Source organism: Pararge aegeria, chromosome Z (assembly GCF_905163445.1).
Source record: "Pararge aegeria chromosome Z, ilParAegt1.1, whole genome shotgun sequence".
Classification (NCBI taxonomy): Eukaryota; Metazoa; Arthropoda; class Insecta; order Lepidoptera; family Nymphalidae; genus Pararge; species Pararge aegeria.
The window spans coordinates 5,865,352-5,883,502 of NC_053208.1; the positions used below are offsets into that span (position 1 = coordinate 5,865,352).

Sequence of the window (18,151 nt, forward strand, 5' to 3'; positions counted from 1 at the left end):
CCTAAACTATGTCAATGTTCAGCGTTAGTCGCTCCTTTGCTGCTTGAAGAAAGGACAATCTAACAGACAGCTCCAAGTCTGCTATTTTCCTAAACTGTGTCAATGTTCAGCGTCAGTTGCTCCTTTGCTGCTTGAAGTAATCCAACAGACAACCGTTCGTAGCAGGATTCAAAAAGGAAAAGTTACGTATATACTAAAAAAATAAAGCTGAAAAGGATTTGATCGAGTGTTTGAACGTACAGTCTCTGTTGTGAAACTACTAGTCGTATTTCAAAAAAAATCTTTTGCATTTTGATAGCTCAATTAAAAAAAAAAGATTATAGGATTATATTTGATAACTCGCAACGCCCTTGAGGGATCTGAGAAGAAAAAAAAGTCTTAAGAACACTAAGCGAAAACGACATAATACCGTGGACGGGCGGTGCGACGAGGCGGCGTGTATTGAATAGAGAATGAAATTGGCGAATGAAAGTTTGTATGGGAAAAGTTAACTTATCATCCATTAACATCAGCCTTGTAATATGTGCTGATGGGCACTGGCCTCCGCTCTGATACGAGAGAGTGATTAAGACCTCTTACCCTCTTAGCTTTTTGACGCCTTCTCGGCGAGGTCTCGATGAGTTGAGAGGTGAGTCGAGGGCTAACTTGAAGTGGAATAATAAAAAAAAGCTGCTCTTCTTATTCTTGGCGGTATTTAAAGATTAATGTCATATCTTCGTAGTGGTACAAACCATGATTGAACTAACTTTAAGATTAAAATTGATACAACCATTCCATCAAAAAAGCTTTCAAAAGAAAGGTTGACTAAAGACACGGGCGGTCGGAATTGATATACCGAAACCGAAACAATAAGTCTGTCTTGAAATATAAAGAATGCACTTAGTGCCAATCCAACGTAACATAAGGCCAAGAAAAAGAAGTTACTGATGAAAGTTGTGACCGTCTCGTCGGCTTAGCACTCTTTTTGAGTGGAGAACACCAACTTCGAAACTCATTCTTTATCCAATTCCTAACACGGACATGCAATTTAGGACCTCATGATAAAATACAGCACACACAAAGGTAGCATACTCGGAAAGGACTCAAGAACTAAATTTTATAGTTAAGCTGATTATTTGAGAACCTTTTTATCAAAACATACTTCCATGCCATCTGTATTTTGGATAGGTGTCAAATTTGACGTCTAAAAACGTCCAAGGCGAGGATTCTTTTCTAAGAACAATGATGTACCCACGATGTACCTATATTCATTGTTCTTAGATTTGCTCTTTGCGCGTAATTATGACTTTATTGTCGTACAAAAACTACTACCGCATTCTGTAACTTTCGTGACAGGTAAACAAGCAGACGGTTGCATACTCGTCAAAAAATATGGACTATATAAATATATATAAAACGTTGTGTAAATATTTTAGGCATTAGCTTCATAACATCAACTGTGTAATTTTTAAAACACTAACATAAAGAGGCTAAATTTATCTTTATATAGATTACACTTATAATATTAGGCACTTGCACAGACTTTTATAGCCCTGATAATATAGTATAATAGCCTCTTTGTTATTTTTTATATTCGTTACAGGAACTATTTGCGGTCGCTGGTCGGTTCTAATTGCTTTTAATTATATAAGGAAGTACCTTGCCGGTTGTGAATGGTGGTTTACTTTACATTTGTTTTACGAATAAAGACTTTGTAGTGTACGCAATTCAATGTCACTTTAATTAAATATGCATTGATTGGCACGGTTTACCTCGAGAAATAATAATTAAAAATTTATTCGTATAAGTACCTACTTGTTTTAGTATATTATTGTACATTTTTACAATAAGATTGGAAGATTCCCAGATCTATCTCCCCAGGGGGGTGACAAATCTTATTATAGGTACGAGATTCCCGGACGGTATCCATGATTGCTTCTACATTATTACATTTCTTTAAAATTGCCTTTAAATAAGTATAGATATCATTCTTGTGGAATATAATGCCTTTTTAAAGTCTGTCTGCGTTTCCAATGCCATGCGACCTTAACAACAAACGTTATTACGCAATTACTAAACTATTTCGTAATCTTTGTGAATGTTTTGCGTTATATCAGACTTTTTGTTTTTATATTTGAAAAAAGATCCAAAATACAAGGTATGTCTAAGGTATACAATCAAAAAGCAATCAACGGATTTGCATTGTAGATAGATCTGTCTATATTGATCAATACGCTCCAATTAATTGATTCAAATGTCGGACATAGAGAGTATTTTATTTATAATAGGCGCTAGGTTTATAGATACAATGGTCATAATATTCCGTCTCAGATTATAATAAGATCATAATATCGCCTTGTTTTCACAAGATCCCTAATGTATGCATCTCAAGTTGACACTCTGTGTCGTCCTTTGTTTGTATCTTCTTTATAATACTATCTATTTTTCATTCTTTTACTGCAGAATTCACTTTCTGTTGTACTGTTTAACGCGTAGTTATTAGAAGTTTCATTTACCTATATTTAGGTACTTCACAAAGGTAACTTCAGCCAAAATATTCTTTGTTCCTTTAAAAATTAAAAAATCCTTTGTTTTAAAAGTTTCGTTCGCTTTTATCTAGCGTGGGAACATGGGCAGATGGTTTACTTAGTTATTATTCATTACATATAGCGAAGTCACACAGGAAGTGACGTCAGGAAATAGGAATCTACTACCGGCCTTAATTGAAGACTTATTGTTTCTTAGACGTACAGGCACATAACGTCCTTAATGTACTTTCAGAATCAATTACATTAGCAAAAACTTAAACAAACACGCACGCAGTTTTTAATTAATGAAGGGAAGCAAAAAAATGCTAAATACTTACAAGTTAAGTGTCAGTTCATCGTAATATTGTAAATTTTATATGCACTTCCTTCTATGAATATGAAAAATATGGTGGTAGCGTTGAAAATAAAACAACATTATCCATTTAAACACATATTATATTTTCTGTATTATTTTTTTTACTTTTTGGTGCTCCATTTTTACTTTGTGTTCTCATTAAATTATAAATTAATACTAACATAATAGTTATGGTCTCGCGAACGCGCACAGCCACCGTAAATGGGCAATAGGGGGCTCTGTGCACTATCCGAGGCCCGGGCAACGAGCTCGGCACAATAAATAATAAGGTACAAAAGGAATTCAACGAAGTACCATCCGATGGTTTCCACACACGCACACACGCTCTACACGACAACAGTCTTACATCTATAATATCACTAGCTATACAAGAAACGGCAAGGCCGCTTGCACTGATCTGGTTGTAGAATGTAGGTGACCGGTTCACTCGAACTGCGATCCCCTGAGCTTGTTGATGGCGTTAGTCAGGTGTAGCATCTCTGTGTTCAGTTGCCAGATGAGGGTCTCAAGTTTCTCCACGGAGTCGAGCACCTCGACGCGTTCTGTGTGGGGGTTGAAACGGACCTCGAAAGGTCGCGACATGGTGGATACCCAGCGTCTGTTTGAAAGAAGAACAAAATTAGTTTTTCTAAATTAATATCCGAGTAGACTTTTAGTTACATTTGAGATAATCGTAGATAGATTGTAACAAATTGTCAGCCTCTGGCTATCAAAAAAGTCCCTGTAAAGTCCCTGTTTCAACATAGGATGGCTATAAGATCGAGTGATGTTATAAAGATCTGTTTGCTATGTAAAATTTTATAACATGCACCTAAGTGATGATAACTGAGCCAAGACCGACATCTTGATATTTTCTTTGGGACACGGGAGTGCAAAGTGCCAATTATATCTAACTCTTCAAAATTTCTTCAAAAGTCCAATTCCTAAAATTTATTGGCCTCACTTTCGGTAGTTGAACATGCTCGTTAGTAACAATTTATGTATTTGTGATTACAGAGAACAGAAAATTTTCAAAATGTTCATAGCTAACTATGAGGAAAGCTTACCTGAATTTTTCTTTGGCGTCTTCGAAGCTTTCAGCCACGTAATAAATAGGTTGATACTCTTGATCTTGATACGGTTGCAAAGATGTGGAAGCGGGTTCGAAGGGTCTGAGTTCGGGTTTGTCACTTAGTGCGTGCAGAAGTTCTCCGATGGAAGACAGGAGTGCGGCGCCGTAAGCCTTCAGCTGTTGATTCTCTTTGCATAGTCCAAATTCAACCGTGAACCAGTATACCTGAACAAAGAATATATTCTTAATATTGTTCATCATCTCTCCAGAACTAATGGAATTGTGCATAGCTATTGGTTATAATACAAAAACATCGCGAATGCTTGAGCTCCAATGATTGTTCCAAGAACAAATAAATTTAATTACAATTGTAGAAGTTTCGCATAGCCCATGGAATAACATACTATGAAAAATGTTTTTGGTTGGCGGTGGAATAATTAGAAACTTACAGTGGACAGCTTTTCAATCTCGGAATCTGAAGCGCCAAGTGAGGCAAGACCAATTTCCTGGGAGAACTGTGCGAAGCTTGGGTCAGCCAAAAGCGGAATGTGTCCAAGAAGCTCGTGGATGCAATCACTGAAATCAAAACCACGTTTAGTAATCTGTCCTAGAGTTCGAGCTAAATCTTACGGTGACTTAGGGAATATAACGAAGAAGCAACAGCAGCGTACTTTGTACCACTACTACCGATTATTACGATCAGCACTTTTAGGTCCCTTACTACAGAATTAAAAAAGGGACCTTTTCTCGCCCTATTTTGTCTAAACGGATTCGTCTTTTCTCCGTGTTTCGTCGAAAGTTTCAATCGGTAACATATTAAAAGTTGCACGTGTACGATATCCTGGAGAGCCGCTATAAAATTTAATCAATGCATGTCCGCCTTCAGTTTATTAGTAAAGGGAATATCGGAAAGCTATCACGTTAAATTAATTCCGGAGTGAACTATAACGTAAATAGAGTTTCAATGTCAGAAAACTAATTGTAAGGGGTCGATTAATTCAATGAAAGTAGCCTTTAAAGCTGAAAACCTTGTAATACTCGAGTGAAACGAAGTTATGAGCGAACCTTAACGAAGTTACGATTCCATCACGTTCTATGCGTCCGCGGTAAAGTGGTTCAAATATTTATCTAGTATCAAAAAATTTAAGATGGCTCTTAAAAAATGTATATATACATGAATTATGGGAGCATCATCGGGACTGACGACCACATTCGGTGGTAGGTACAGGGGTGGTCGCAATTCTTCTTCACATTCTAACTCTGGGATACTGGATTTATTTTATATATAAGAATAGGGATCTATAAATACGTAATAATTGTGTTCCTAATGAATGGGAATTATGAAAACGCCGATGCACTACGCAATAGATCGCTAATAAAGTACCAACTCAGAATGTATAACATACTAAGGCAATTCATAATAATGTCGTACTTACGGTTCAGGTGTGTGGAAGGGTGAGTTAGCGTGGCGCACATATTGTGTGGACTGGAAGACACGGAAGGCCAGCGAAGCGAGGAAGTCACGGGCTGTCAGTAGACCAGCAGCTGGGCGAAGAGTGAATCCGGTGTGCTTGCGGAGGAAGTTGCTGACATCTTCCAATTGTGGGATGCGGTGAGGCACAAAGATATCAGCTCCCTGAAGCTTACCAAAAGCTGCCTTGTATTCCTTGCAGGCATGTTTAGGCATCAGCTCAAGTACGGTGTTGAACACCCGCTGCCATGTTGAGTTCTCAGATTCGGAATAGCTGATGGACGGGATTGGGTCACCATATTTGTAACCGAATGCGATTTCGGCAATTTCCTTCCTGCGCTCTCTGTATTCCTTGTCGGCGAATCCTGGGTGATTCATATCGAGCTCCGGTTCGTATTTGGTCATAAGATGGTTGCAGTTGTCGAGGTCGGACGCGTGGCGTGGGAACCATGGAGTCTTGTTGGAGATGTTGTCCGAGAGTAAGTTGACGCCAGCAAAGGAGGTTGACTGGCGGAGGGATCTGATGAGCTGGAGCAGGTTGATGCGAGTCATGCTTACTTTCACCAGAGCATCGAACTGGATGCCAGTTTCCTGGGAAGGGCGTGTTTCTAGATGCTCAACGCAACCCTTGTAGTTGTCGATGGTTTTGAGGATGCGAGCAAGAGTTCCCATGCCTTCGCGCATACGAAGAAGCAGAGCCGCCTTTTGAATCGCTTGTTCAGCTTCGGGGCTCTCACTTGCAGCGTTTTGTAGAATTACCTCCTCTTCGGTAAGAGTGTAATCTGTGGATAAAATCATAAATTAAATTTTACTTCCCCCCTCAAAATTCCTATTTTGTAATTTACAAAGTTGGTTTTAAATTTGTGGCAATAATGGATGGTGCTCACAAAATAATAGCCAGCTGAGATTGTTGTGAGGGTTTTTCCCAGACTAGTGTTCTTTAACCTCATTAGCTTTAGGTATTAAGTTGTGCATAATTATCACCATTACCTCATAACAATGGAAAATATTATAACCGATTCCAAAGAGCACGTGAAGTTTCCCTATTAAATTTGAATAAAGATAAGTACTTCTGATTCTAATAACGGTATTATGAATTAATTTGAATACTCCTTTGATTGCTTTAAAGTTTAATAAAAGCAATACAAACCTTCATCTGATTTGGTTGTACCATCGATAGTGTCTGCATCTGTTATAAAAATGAAAAGAAAAGAAATGAAACAAAAATAAAGAAACAAATTAAACAAAATAATTAATAACTTAAAAGAAGCTGTAGAAAATCAAAGGCAATTTATAAGCACGTCATTAATTATTTACCAGATAGAACATTTTTGTTTCCGTCGGCATCTTCAAATTTCTCGCCTTCACCAATCTGAGCGGCGTCTTGGATAAATTCTGATTCCAAGCCAGAGTCTATTTCAAAAAGAAAAAAAAAACAAAACTCAAAAACAAAAGAAAAAAGAAATCAAATAAAATCAAAACATTCACGTAAACTATTAAAATGAAAAGACAATGTTAATTTAACGAAAACCAAAACGGATTTAAGTGTTAAGGAAAATAAACATGTACTATTGAGCTTCTCGGAGCTACAAATAATTCTAAGTACATTGGAAAAGTATCTTTCTCTGAAGAACTTCACAGATACACTGAAACTCATCAATGAGTTCTATAGTCGCATTTATTATTCTTAATGTTATGCTAACCAGTATACTGAAATGCGACATCACGTCAGTATATGCCCAAACCTAATGTAGCTGCAGTTACTGACTTCGTTTAAGATTCTTTGCTGACTGGAAGAGCGTTTTAATCATCAAAATAAAGTATTAGTTGGTAGACTTACCATTGGCACGGGCGCGAGCCTCCTCGAGCACACTTTGTTTTGTCTGTTTGACAACCAGCGTTTCGAAGCGGGCATCGTCCACGAGGGAGCGACGGCGAGATGGGTAGCCGTTCTACAACAATAAAAGATACATCATTAATTCAGTGAACAAGGAAAGTGAGGAATATTTGCAGAGACCCATTTGATTTAAAATATCTTTGATGAATTTATTTTTGGAATAAGAGCAAAGTCAAGATGTGCCCTAGAAATTACAGAACATGTATAAAACAATAAAGTGCCTCCCTCATGTATGAGTAGCTCAAGCGTAAATAACTTAACACACCAGAGATGTGAGAAAATTTAATGTACGGTCAGTCTTAGCTATTATAACAAAGGAGACAGCTCCATAAAAACAGCGTTGATCTTCTAAATCCTTATGAATATGAACCCGTCGTAAAGCATTATATTTCATGTGAGAGCAGGAATTGCTTTTACGAAGTTTCTAAGCTTATTTCCTGAGCGTGGTCGGGCGTAAAGTGCCGCCATTACTCCCCCCATCTCCCGGATCTCGGGATGGAGTCGTACAAAGGCTGGCAGTTTCTGGACCACTGCGTCTCGATGGAACCAATTATAATGTCGAGTGAACTTTTGAACTGGGAGACGCGAATGCTAAAAGCATTTCACGCCTTGTTCTTTATAGTGGCGTTCGGAAATGTAGTTGAGAAAGTTAATTACCTCTAAGTGACTCGGTACTGCTGGTGATATTTACGAGTAATTCACTTCTTGAGTAAGTGTAGAAGTAATTAGCGTTATGTTGGCATGTATAATGTAATTAAGAGGCAATGACATTATGTAAGCTCTACATAATTGACGCGGTAGTATTTTTGTGTTATGCCAAAATATAAACTGAGACACTATTACTACATGGCCTCGATAAATCGATACTTTAAAACCGTACTTGTTGGCTGATTACGGAAGGGTCAGTTTATGTCAATTTTACTGTCTCTCTGTCTGTCTTTCCGCCTGTCTATTTTACTGTATGTCATTTGCTTCCTAGGTATTTCCGATGATTCATTTTAAGAAAAGTATTGTCTTAGAGTCCTGATTGCAATACATAGCGTTATGGCAAATTCATTAGCAAATTACACAAAGAAAAAAACTATTTAGTTTTCGGAGTATGAACTTTATCTTTTTTTAAAAGACTTGTCAAGTCATCTAATAAGGATACTTATGATCTGGAAACAGGTTTCAATCTCAGTCTAGACCGCTGTGTGTTGCTATCCTTATAATACCGGTCTAATTTCATTAAATACAGTCAAGCACGAGTCGTACTCACACAATGAGGGCATTCATGCTATAACACATAATATATTGAATTTCCCGAGCGTATTTACACAAATAATTGTATGTAGGTACCAATTAAGTTTTCAAATAAGGAGAAAACAGGCTGTGATATAGGGATAGGCAGACGTAAGTGATCCGATGTATGGGTTTCATTTTACCATTACGTGGCACGGAATCCTAAATATGAATATAAAATAACTACCTATATAATATATTAACATAGTATATTATTGACATTGATTTTAACGATGTTTACAACTCCTTATGGCCGGTTCTTAAATTGATAGCTGTTCGATATTTAAAATATTATTTTCGGTAATCACAAGTCGAATGTGGATCGAAAACATTAAATTATATAACTTGATGTGAGGCGACAGGGTGTACCCAATTAAGTACCCAGTCTACATTGAAATTTAATTTTTAACGAAACTGGAGTAACTAGGTGATTATTACAAGATCTTATTATAGAAATCATTCGTCTGACAAAAATTAAAAATAATAATTTCCGGATTTTTTTATGGAGAGAGTTTAAATAAAGAATTTTCACTTCATAAATCTTGGCTTTTATTTTCTATATCCTTGCAACTAATAATACTACATCCAAAAGAAGGTTCCAAACTTGCAATCTTGTTAAAACTGTAAGAATTTGGAAAAATAAACTATTTTATTTAACTAAGAGTATTTGTACCTACGCGATCGAATTCTATGCTTTAAGTGTGTGCTGCAAACGAGTACGTAATTTTTACATCCAGCAAAAACAAAAACCGAATTAAATGGAAAAATTACCGCGAACGATAATTTTGCCATTGAATTCGATAATAAAAACTCTCGATCCCAAAGTCCCCGGCGTGTTCTTACAGAAGTAAAATCGCAAAACCGGGGTAAGTGACGCGCACTTATGGCATCACGGTCGGATGAGAGGGTGTTAAGTGCAACTTGTTGGAGCGCTTGTCGCTTTCCTGACGACCTGTTAATTGTTAAACCGTGTATCGTGGCTCGGTCGAAAGGTCAACTGGCTATCGAAAAAGCAATTAGTGATCAATTTTGATTAATACTTCACGACAGGTCATACATATCTACACTTTGATCTAATCCCTCATTGGTCTAGTGTTGCACGTGTTTAACTACGAAGGGTTGTGGGTTCGATTCTCGTAACGGGCTATATATTTGGAGTACTCAAAATTAATACAATAAAATTAAAATATGCTATGTTGGTTAGAACAAGGAGGCAGATATAACTTCATTTTTATCTTTTATTTTTGAATTTCTCCGAATTTTCCGATTTTGGAGTCTTAGCAGAATAAGTCGCGGTAAGAAACTAGTTGATATTTATACACATATGGCCAGCATAATTGGGTGTCATGGATCCTTTCGACGTAGGCTAAATATAAACTTTATTATACAGTTATTTATCAAATACCTGTTATTTCGACTGAGCTAGTCAAAGTTAAAAAAATATATATTAAAATACATAATTTATTGCAGAAAGTATATTTTGATTGGCTTTTTATAACTGCGGCTATTTTGTTACCTCTAAGCTGTCTGAGCTAACCGAACGACCCTATAACAAAGAAATGATTTGACATTGGAATATTATTGTACATCTATCGCACGCCATTATCAATTCTGGCTGATACCAGCCTCCCAGACTCACATAATTGAACTTGTGACATCAAAATCGAGAGTTTTATTAAATGTATTATTTATATACCAATTGTGATTGTGAACATATGATACATGAAGTGTATAAGGGGAAACTTATCTCTATAAGAGATCTCTTCCAGCTATCCCAGATGTGAGTAAGATGATTTTATTATATCTTATTACAATATACTAAATGATAACCACTAAAAATATGCAATATATCTAAATATTAACAAGAGAAGAATTACAAATTAGAGGACATAAAATAAATGTTGTGCGTAGTTACGATTTACACGACGGAGCCTACACTTATGTGTTTTCCCCACATTTCCTCAACCGGCGTGATTTTCCCACAAGCTCTCTTTACGTCACTAGTGACAACTAACCGTAATACGTTTATAGATTAGCAGTCTATCAAACTAGGGGAAACCTTTAATTCATTTGACAGCCGACTGGCATAATGGGCAGTGACCCTGCTTTGTGAATCCATGGCCTTGGGTTCGATTCCCACAACTGGAAAATGTTTGTGTGATGAACGTGAATGTTTTTCAGAACCCAGACTCTGTTCTATGTATTTTTATAAGCATTATGTATATTATTCACAAAAATAAAACAAGCTACGCCTACTTTGGAGCTAGATGGCGATGTGTGTATTGTCGAAGTATATTTATTTATTGAACAAGTCGTCCCAACCCAAGTATTTAGACAAAGTAGGTATTCAGGTTAAAAGTTATTCAAAGATTCACGCGATTCGTTAATTGACGCTATAAAAAAATCACTCGAAGGATATTTAGAGGAAATACCATTTAGAGTAATCACATAATTTTTTTTCCTCTAACTCATTTGTGATTTTCTCAGTAATTTTGCATCGACCTCGGTGCGTCGGAATTACTATTAAATTTTCCTCTTAAAGGTTTGGATATTACGTTGGATATTGAATGATCGTCTACTCAGGGGCTATTGCTACGTTTAGACTTCTGTTTACCATATACACGATTTAACATCAAAACCATGTTTACTTCGAGTCTACTTTGCTCTATGAAAACTCAAGTTTATCTTTGGGAAAGAACATTTGTCCGAGGTACTGGCAGAGTGAATCGTATATATCGATTAAGGTGTTATACAACATGGACTCTATGGGGACACTTTAAAAGAATAAAGATAAATTTTTGCTAATTAATCTATTGAATAAATTATTGTACGCAAGAAAATAATTGATTTTTAACCTTTCGTATTCAATTATATTTATAATTAGACGAGAAGAAGTTTTCGGATGCTCTTTCTAAATAAGCTAGTCTTGTAGGCTTCAGAACCGTTCAAATATAATGTTGTTAAAATATAATTGTTTTCATATACATATTATGTACACATTATTAGACTACGGATGGTGTTATAATGATAGATTTAATAAGATATAGAGATAATTACTCAAACAAAGACTTGATTTCATTTGATGCTGATTTGATTTGATTTCACAGAAACTGATTCTATAAAATACTATCATAATTTTAGAGATCAGGATTATGCTATACCGGGGTCAAACCGGTATTTGTCAAAACGTACGTCACGTTACTGTGCTAATAGGAATGACTCTGCTAATCGATTTTGTTTATCGATGTTTTATGTAAATCGACAGTTCGGAGATTTATTTCTCAATGACGTCCCGTGAATTAACAACGTAGGTAGTGGTCATTAATAATTAAACCCAGTTAAAATATAACATATTAATAAAACATTGCCCGTGACTTCTGCCGTGTTGGCTTCGGTATTGGAAAATCCCACGGGGACCGTGTGTAACCAGTTACCAGAATTCAAATGCAAAATTTTTATTTAGCTGTCAAGCTGAGTTAGTCAGTAGGGACTTACAACGACTATTGTAATAGAATGTTGAAGTATACATGTGAAAATCAAAGCCCCCGCATAAGATAAGGAAGGAGTTTAAATCACAATAATGAGATAATCTTGTCGGCTTGCATAATTAGTAGCCAACAGCTTTAATTTTTGTGATTGCGAACTATAACATGTTAGTCCAAATGTTTGCACCAACAACTTTGTGATACCTGTGGCCTCGTCACAAGTCACAAGTGTTAAGACGTCACAGTAATCTAGCGTAATGAAGGTGCAATGATACCTACTGGTGTACGACTACGCGGGCGTGGAGACCTAGCATTTTCCACTAGAGTGGCTGCGCAAATGTGTGTCAAGGATTACTAATCACATGCTTTTGTTACATAGCCCCTGAAACGGTGCAAGGTTAGGAGTTATTACGGATGACGTGATTATGTCAAAAGGTACAGTTTTTTTGCATAATTGCTACCGCCCTTACAATACGGTCAAATTTACTCTACACTGCGCTTAAATGCGACGCCCTTTAAGCTTCCTCGCTAACCTCCGGAGTTATTAACGCCGTAAAGGAGAAATAACTAGCTACGGCAATCCAAATTAAGGTATCTTTAGGCTCAGTATAAAGCCAGTAGGATCTCAAATATTAAATTAAGCTGATTATGAGTTTTTATTGACAATACGTTTAAATTTACTATGAAACATGATTTTATGAAGAGCTTTTTTAAGACAACTGGCTGGTGACAAGAAAAGGTTGTGCTACCTCATTCTGGCTTAAATGTCCAAAACATGAAGTGATTGCACGCTTTCATCATTATATTTCATTCATATTTTATAGCATTCTACAGAGATTTAAGGAATTGGGTTTTTTATTATTATTGAAGAAGAAAGTCAAAAGTTGTTTAAAAAAATCAGTTTGTATTCAATCTTTACATTGACATTGTAAGCCTCTAAAAAAATTCGTTGGAGGCTTTAGCTTAGATCAGTGGAACCTTAGCTTTAGTCTATTACTAACGAATAGAGTTATCATCAGCTCGCAACAATAGAAAAAAATATTTAAAAAAAGTAAAAGGAGTAATTTCGCATGGTTTTTATATTAGTGTCCTACTATGTAGAGATCTATCTTAAGTGCCCTTCCTATGATAAAATGTAGGTTGCAATGACTGCCGTTAATTCTTTTGTAATTTATTGTCTCTGAGTATCGCGATCTGGAATAATCTGCTCAGGGTCGGCCTTATTTAATTATTGTTTATAAATCATTATACTTAAGTAACTTGTTCCATTTTCATTGAAAACGGATGTTTATTGAGAATTGTTACGCTTTAATAATTATATTATATTTAAAGTAGAATGTAAAAAAGTTTTATTCTTGAGTTTATTTATAACAATTAAGGAGGAAAAATAATTAATAATTTTGATTCTATGTTCTTCTTTCCATCCGAGCAATGTAATAATATTTGATCCGTTATTTGTTAAAAGAACTTTTTGGTACTCGTTATTGTACATGATAATTCACATTTATATGGAGAATGTTTTTATGAGTTAAGTTACATATAGTAACTATTCAAGGGTGCTCTGTAATCCATATGTGGTCCGTACTCAAATTGAATACTCTGAACGTAAACCATATAAGGTTCAAAAGACCTCTGAGCTTTTTAAATAAAAAGCGTAGAGCATAAATTTTCAATAGCAAGACCTAAATAAAAATAAATCATTTAAATATACAGTTCCGCGATTAAGCAAATAAATTATTGTCTCGGTATTGTCGATTGCGGAAACGAGAGACAAGCTCGCAAGTTAAAGGTTCGGCTAACTGGAGCGGGCAACACCGAAATCCGGTTGTATAGCCTTGGTCCCCGAGTGGCCACTTCACCTCTCCAATCCGTCGTTTAATTAAGCCCGAGTGTCTGACCTGCCATTGCCACCCTCACTAAGGGCCCAAGCATACAAGATACTTTTAGCATCAGCGACCGGATTTTTGATCTATGTAACAAATTTAACTGTAAAATTGAGGAATCTGTTAATAGGTCTTAAAGAATTATTTCCCCACCTAATATGGGGTTATTTTAAGGGTGCCTTGCAAAATAAAGAACACGGAACGTGCCACTAATACTACGTGTACTTAGACTACAGTGAACAAAAAGTTAAATTGATTTTTTGCAGCTGATATCAATATTTTTGGGTATTCTCTTTCAAAATAGTTTCTACTTCTCAATTCAAAGTTGTCAATAGCCTCCGATAAGCAATTAGTCTTTTGACAATCACTGATTCTTAGAGCGTCGATTCTGCAAAGGTCCTAACAAAAGCCGAGTTGAATGAATAATCCCTCAATAACCCTTTACTAACTTTTGGAGCTATGCGTCAAATTTGACATATTGTGTCTATGTCATAAGATCACTGACCCCTATTATACCACAATGTATAATATTAAGTTTAATTCAATCTAACTATAATTTTACTCTGTTCTAATCCTCTGTGTACAAATAATTTACAGGTACATATTTGGATACGGAAATAATTGTTTTATAGACCCACTAGTCCGTTATTTGAATTTTCATAACTCAAATGTTAAAATGTTTTTACGGGTTTTTATTTACACGCGGGTTTTTCTGTGATGCGTTCAGCAAATTGCATAAGGTTTTTACGTGTTCGAAGGCATTTTAAACTTGTTTTTGGACACTAAATATCCGAGTCATGTCATTTTAATTTTAAACTGTTATGATCTATTATTTCTTTTTCAATTAAACAGTCAAGGAGACATAATTAATGCTTACACACGCGGAATTAAATAAAGGAAATATATTCAATGTCAATGAATTAGGCAAAACGTTATCTATATAGTCTAGCTATGTAATTTGTAAGATTACCGCAATTTGGCGATAATTCTGCGGATACGCACGATTGCGTTCAGCTAACATCTTAGAAGTTTTTATGTTAATTTGACCGCGACGAACAGCCTTGTTTGGTCAAGGGCAAGCCTCGAATCTGTTACAAACATCGCATTTCATTCGCGCATTATTGATCAGAAAAAGTGATAGGTGTATTCTTAACGGTTTTTTTTTGTATTTGACTGTTTAATGTAAATGTGTCAGTCGTCTTGTCAACTAAATGTGTTTTAATGACTGTTTATGGTCGATGGGCGTCTAACCTTAATTTTTCAAGGAAATAAAGCCGTTCAGCCTCCAATTATAAAATAAACGTTAATTATAACACGTCAGAGGCAGACCTGGTTTTTCGCAAAGCATATGAATTACGTACGTATACTTATTAACAAAAAAAAAATACATCGCAACGCTTAGTTTTGTACAAAATCTGTGCAAAATAATTTAGATTCCTTTGTATTTTAGGACTCTACGGTTTTTTATTAACAAATAGAGGTGTACTTTTTACATGTTGAACTGATTAATTACCATGTAATTAGCCTACAATTTTACAAAACGGGTACGGTTACAAAGGAATATAGGTGTTTTAATAAAAAGAGATAATCTAATGAAATTCGCATCAGTACTTCGCACGAGCTGAAATTATTTACAAAGTGGTCAATTATGGAGATTGGTCTGTAATTCTACAAGATGAGGTAACTACAGCTATTGGACGTTTTGAATATTGACAATGGCGATTAATGTCGCCGATAACTAGGATTATAATTGCTAACGGAATATTAATTTTATTGACACCTTGTGATGATTTCTCAGTAAACAAACCGGCTTAGTGGAAACATTTTTAATCTGGCAACTCACCTAGTTTCAATGGAAATTTTTTTACTAAAACAATAGCTTATTTATTTACGGGGAAAAATTGTTATGCTGCGATTACATCATGGTCGTAACGTGGGAAAGTGGATTGCCTCGAGATCTTGCGCGCGAATTAAAATGACATGACACGAAATTTTAAGTTTTTAATTGTAAGACAGCGTTTCCAGTGAAAATTGTATTATTATAGCGCCTTCGCTTTCACACGATTTCTTCATTCTCCCTTTAAAGTTGCGCGTGGATGTTCTTGTGTTAAATAAAAATATTTTTAATGGCGAATTACACAGGTACTTGGCGGTACATACGTTAATTATTCAGGGAAGGTCGATCGGTATGAATGTTTTTTTTTATTGTAGGTTATTCTTAGCCTCTATTGTTACGTGAGCAAGGCCGATGACTGAATTGACATGTAACAAATAGGCAAGGTAATAATGACTGAAGATGATTACGTGCATTAGCGAAGGTCTGGTCCTACATAATATTACATTGGAGACACTAAGCGTCATAGCCGTACATTGCCCTACTTACAGTAACATAAAAAGTGAATTTTTTACTTCTTTTTTAAATACTAATTTAATTTGTGCTTACTTAACTTGGAGTTAGTGAGGTAAAAACTATTTTGTTTACATTTCAGATCTGAGTCAAATGACCCGGTAAAAAATATAAACCTTTATGTCGCTTTGTTAAAGAAGTTGCGATTTTTTATAACTTCTTAGTAATACGGACAAAAATATTGTTCCGCGCGCAAAGGTTAACGTAAGTAGCTTTGTTTACAAGAATGTTTGTTTACGGACATAGTAGCACGTAACCAAGTTCACGCACGTCTAATTGGCGGCTAATCAGACCATTGTCTATTGTACTAACCTACTTGAGATGAAGAAATGAATGAAGGCATGCATGCGAACTAAAGAACCAGTGTTATTATTTCAGAGCTAATACGATTGAAACTCTAGGATTTAAAAATGAAAATTGCTAATTTTCATGCAAACAATTGCCTAACTGCAATACTTTTACAAACTATGTTATCTGGATCATAAAACTTTTGCTAACTTAAACAAAACTTGATGTAAAACTTTAATTTTAACACTGAGATCCAAAACAAAGTTAGAACTGATCCAAAACTAGTGCAACTGATCCAAAACAAAAGTGGGAGCTTTAAGCGACTGCAAGCGTGATGGTGCTGAAGTGATGGTGGATTCTCACCTCGATGCTGTAGGACTTCTTGATGGCGAACATTTCGCGGTTCTTCTGTGCAGCGGCGACGGCCATAGCTTTAATACACACCACTTGAAAAGTTGAAGCCTGAACGGGAGTTCACTGCGCGCTTTGCTAGCTAGCGTTACGTCTGCGAGAGCCTTTTGTCTCGACCACGGGCTGAAGCCTGTCTGTCTACGACTCGAGCTGTCGTATTACGGTGGCTAACTAAACTTTGGATTGCAAACAGACCAATGCATGATGACCGTTCGCAAGAACAGTTTAAATAGTGTTAGTCGCACCTCCCACCCTGCCGCCTTTCGTAGCGCATGCGTCACAGAGCGACCCGCGCTCTCGCGTCTTCGCGGCTGCTGCCTGGAGCGTGGTCCTACTAGCCAAATCCGCACAGCCTCCTGCAGACCTATTCTGCTTCTCTGTTATCCTGGTGGATACTAGAGATTAGATATTAGACCCAAATATGGAATTGTTTAATATTTGTTAACTAATGCATGGATCCAGGGCCGTTTCAATCTTATCCAAATTTGGGACAAATATGTATAGTTCGCATACCTACTAAAGCTTATATGATAGAATAAACTATATTTGTTTAATAAAAATAACGACGAATCGTAATGTATTTTATACCGGTAGCTGATCGGGGTGTCCCTATCCATCATTTTTATATCCCTTTTTTACAGACAATTTTATAAAAGGGGTTTTTATTTTTTACCGCCAAAAATACCCATAGGTGGCGCTGCTGTAGGTATGTTACCAAATTTAATTAAAATATTATTTTTAATATGACGATATTTTTTGGACAGAAAGACTCGACATCAGCGGGTCCACTAGATGACTTATATTACTTTCCATCCCGAAAAAACAACTGTTATCCCGGTGTAACTAAAAGTTCTGTTACATGTGTAGCGCCTGAATTTCGAATAGAGGCTATCTGTATCCAAAATTCAGACAGCCTTAAAACGGATACTTACTCTTATTTTTTAGCCAAGGAAATAACGGTCACGGGTTTTTTAAACTAAAACAATCTAGGGCGAACTCGCGGACAACGGCTAGTATAAAATAAGGTAAGAAAGAAATTCTAATAATTTGCAAGTTATTTTGTACTTTACTTGGATTGATACTTCGACCGCCAC

The 18,151-nt window shown here is 36.1% G+C and overlaps 1 protein-coding gene across 1 annotated transcript; it reads right to left on the reverse strand.

The window, feature by feature from the left end:
• Positions 1-2,955: 2,955 nt before the first annotated feature.
• Positions 2,956-17,242, reverse strand: LOC120636296 (tyrosine 3-monooxygenase). The gene is made up of 8 exons (XM_039907716.1): positions 17,010-17,242; positions 7,246-7,357; positions 6,723-6,818; positions 6,556-6,594; positions 5,371-6,187; positions 4,384-4,510; positions 3,930-4,159; positions 2,956-3,481 (listed from the first exon to the last, which is right to left on the reverse strand). Exons 1-8 carry the CDS (start codon positions 17,073-17,075, stop codon positions 3,307-3,309), a joined length of 1,662 nt encoding a protein of 553 aa, XP_039763650.1. The 5' UTR covers positions 17,076-17,242; the 3' UTR covers positions 2,956-3,306.
• Between the last annotated feature and the right edge of the window lie 909 nt (positions 17,243-18,151).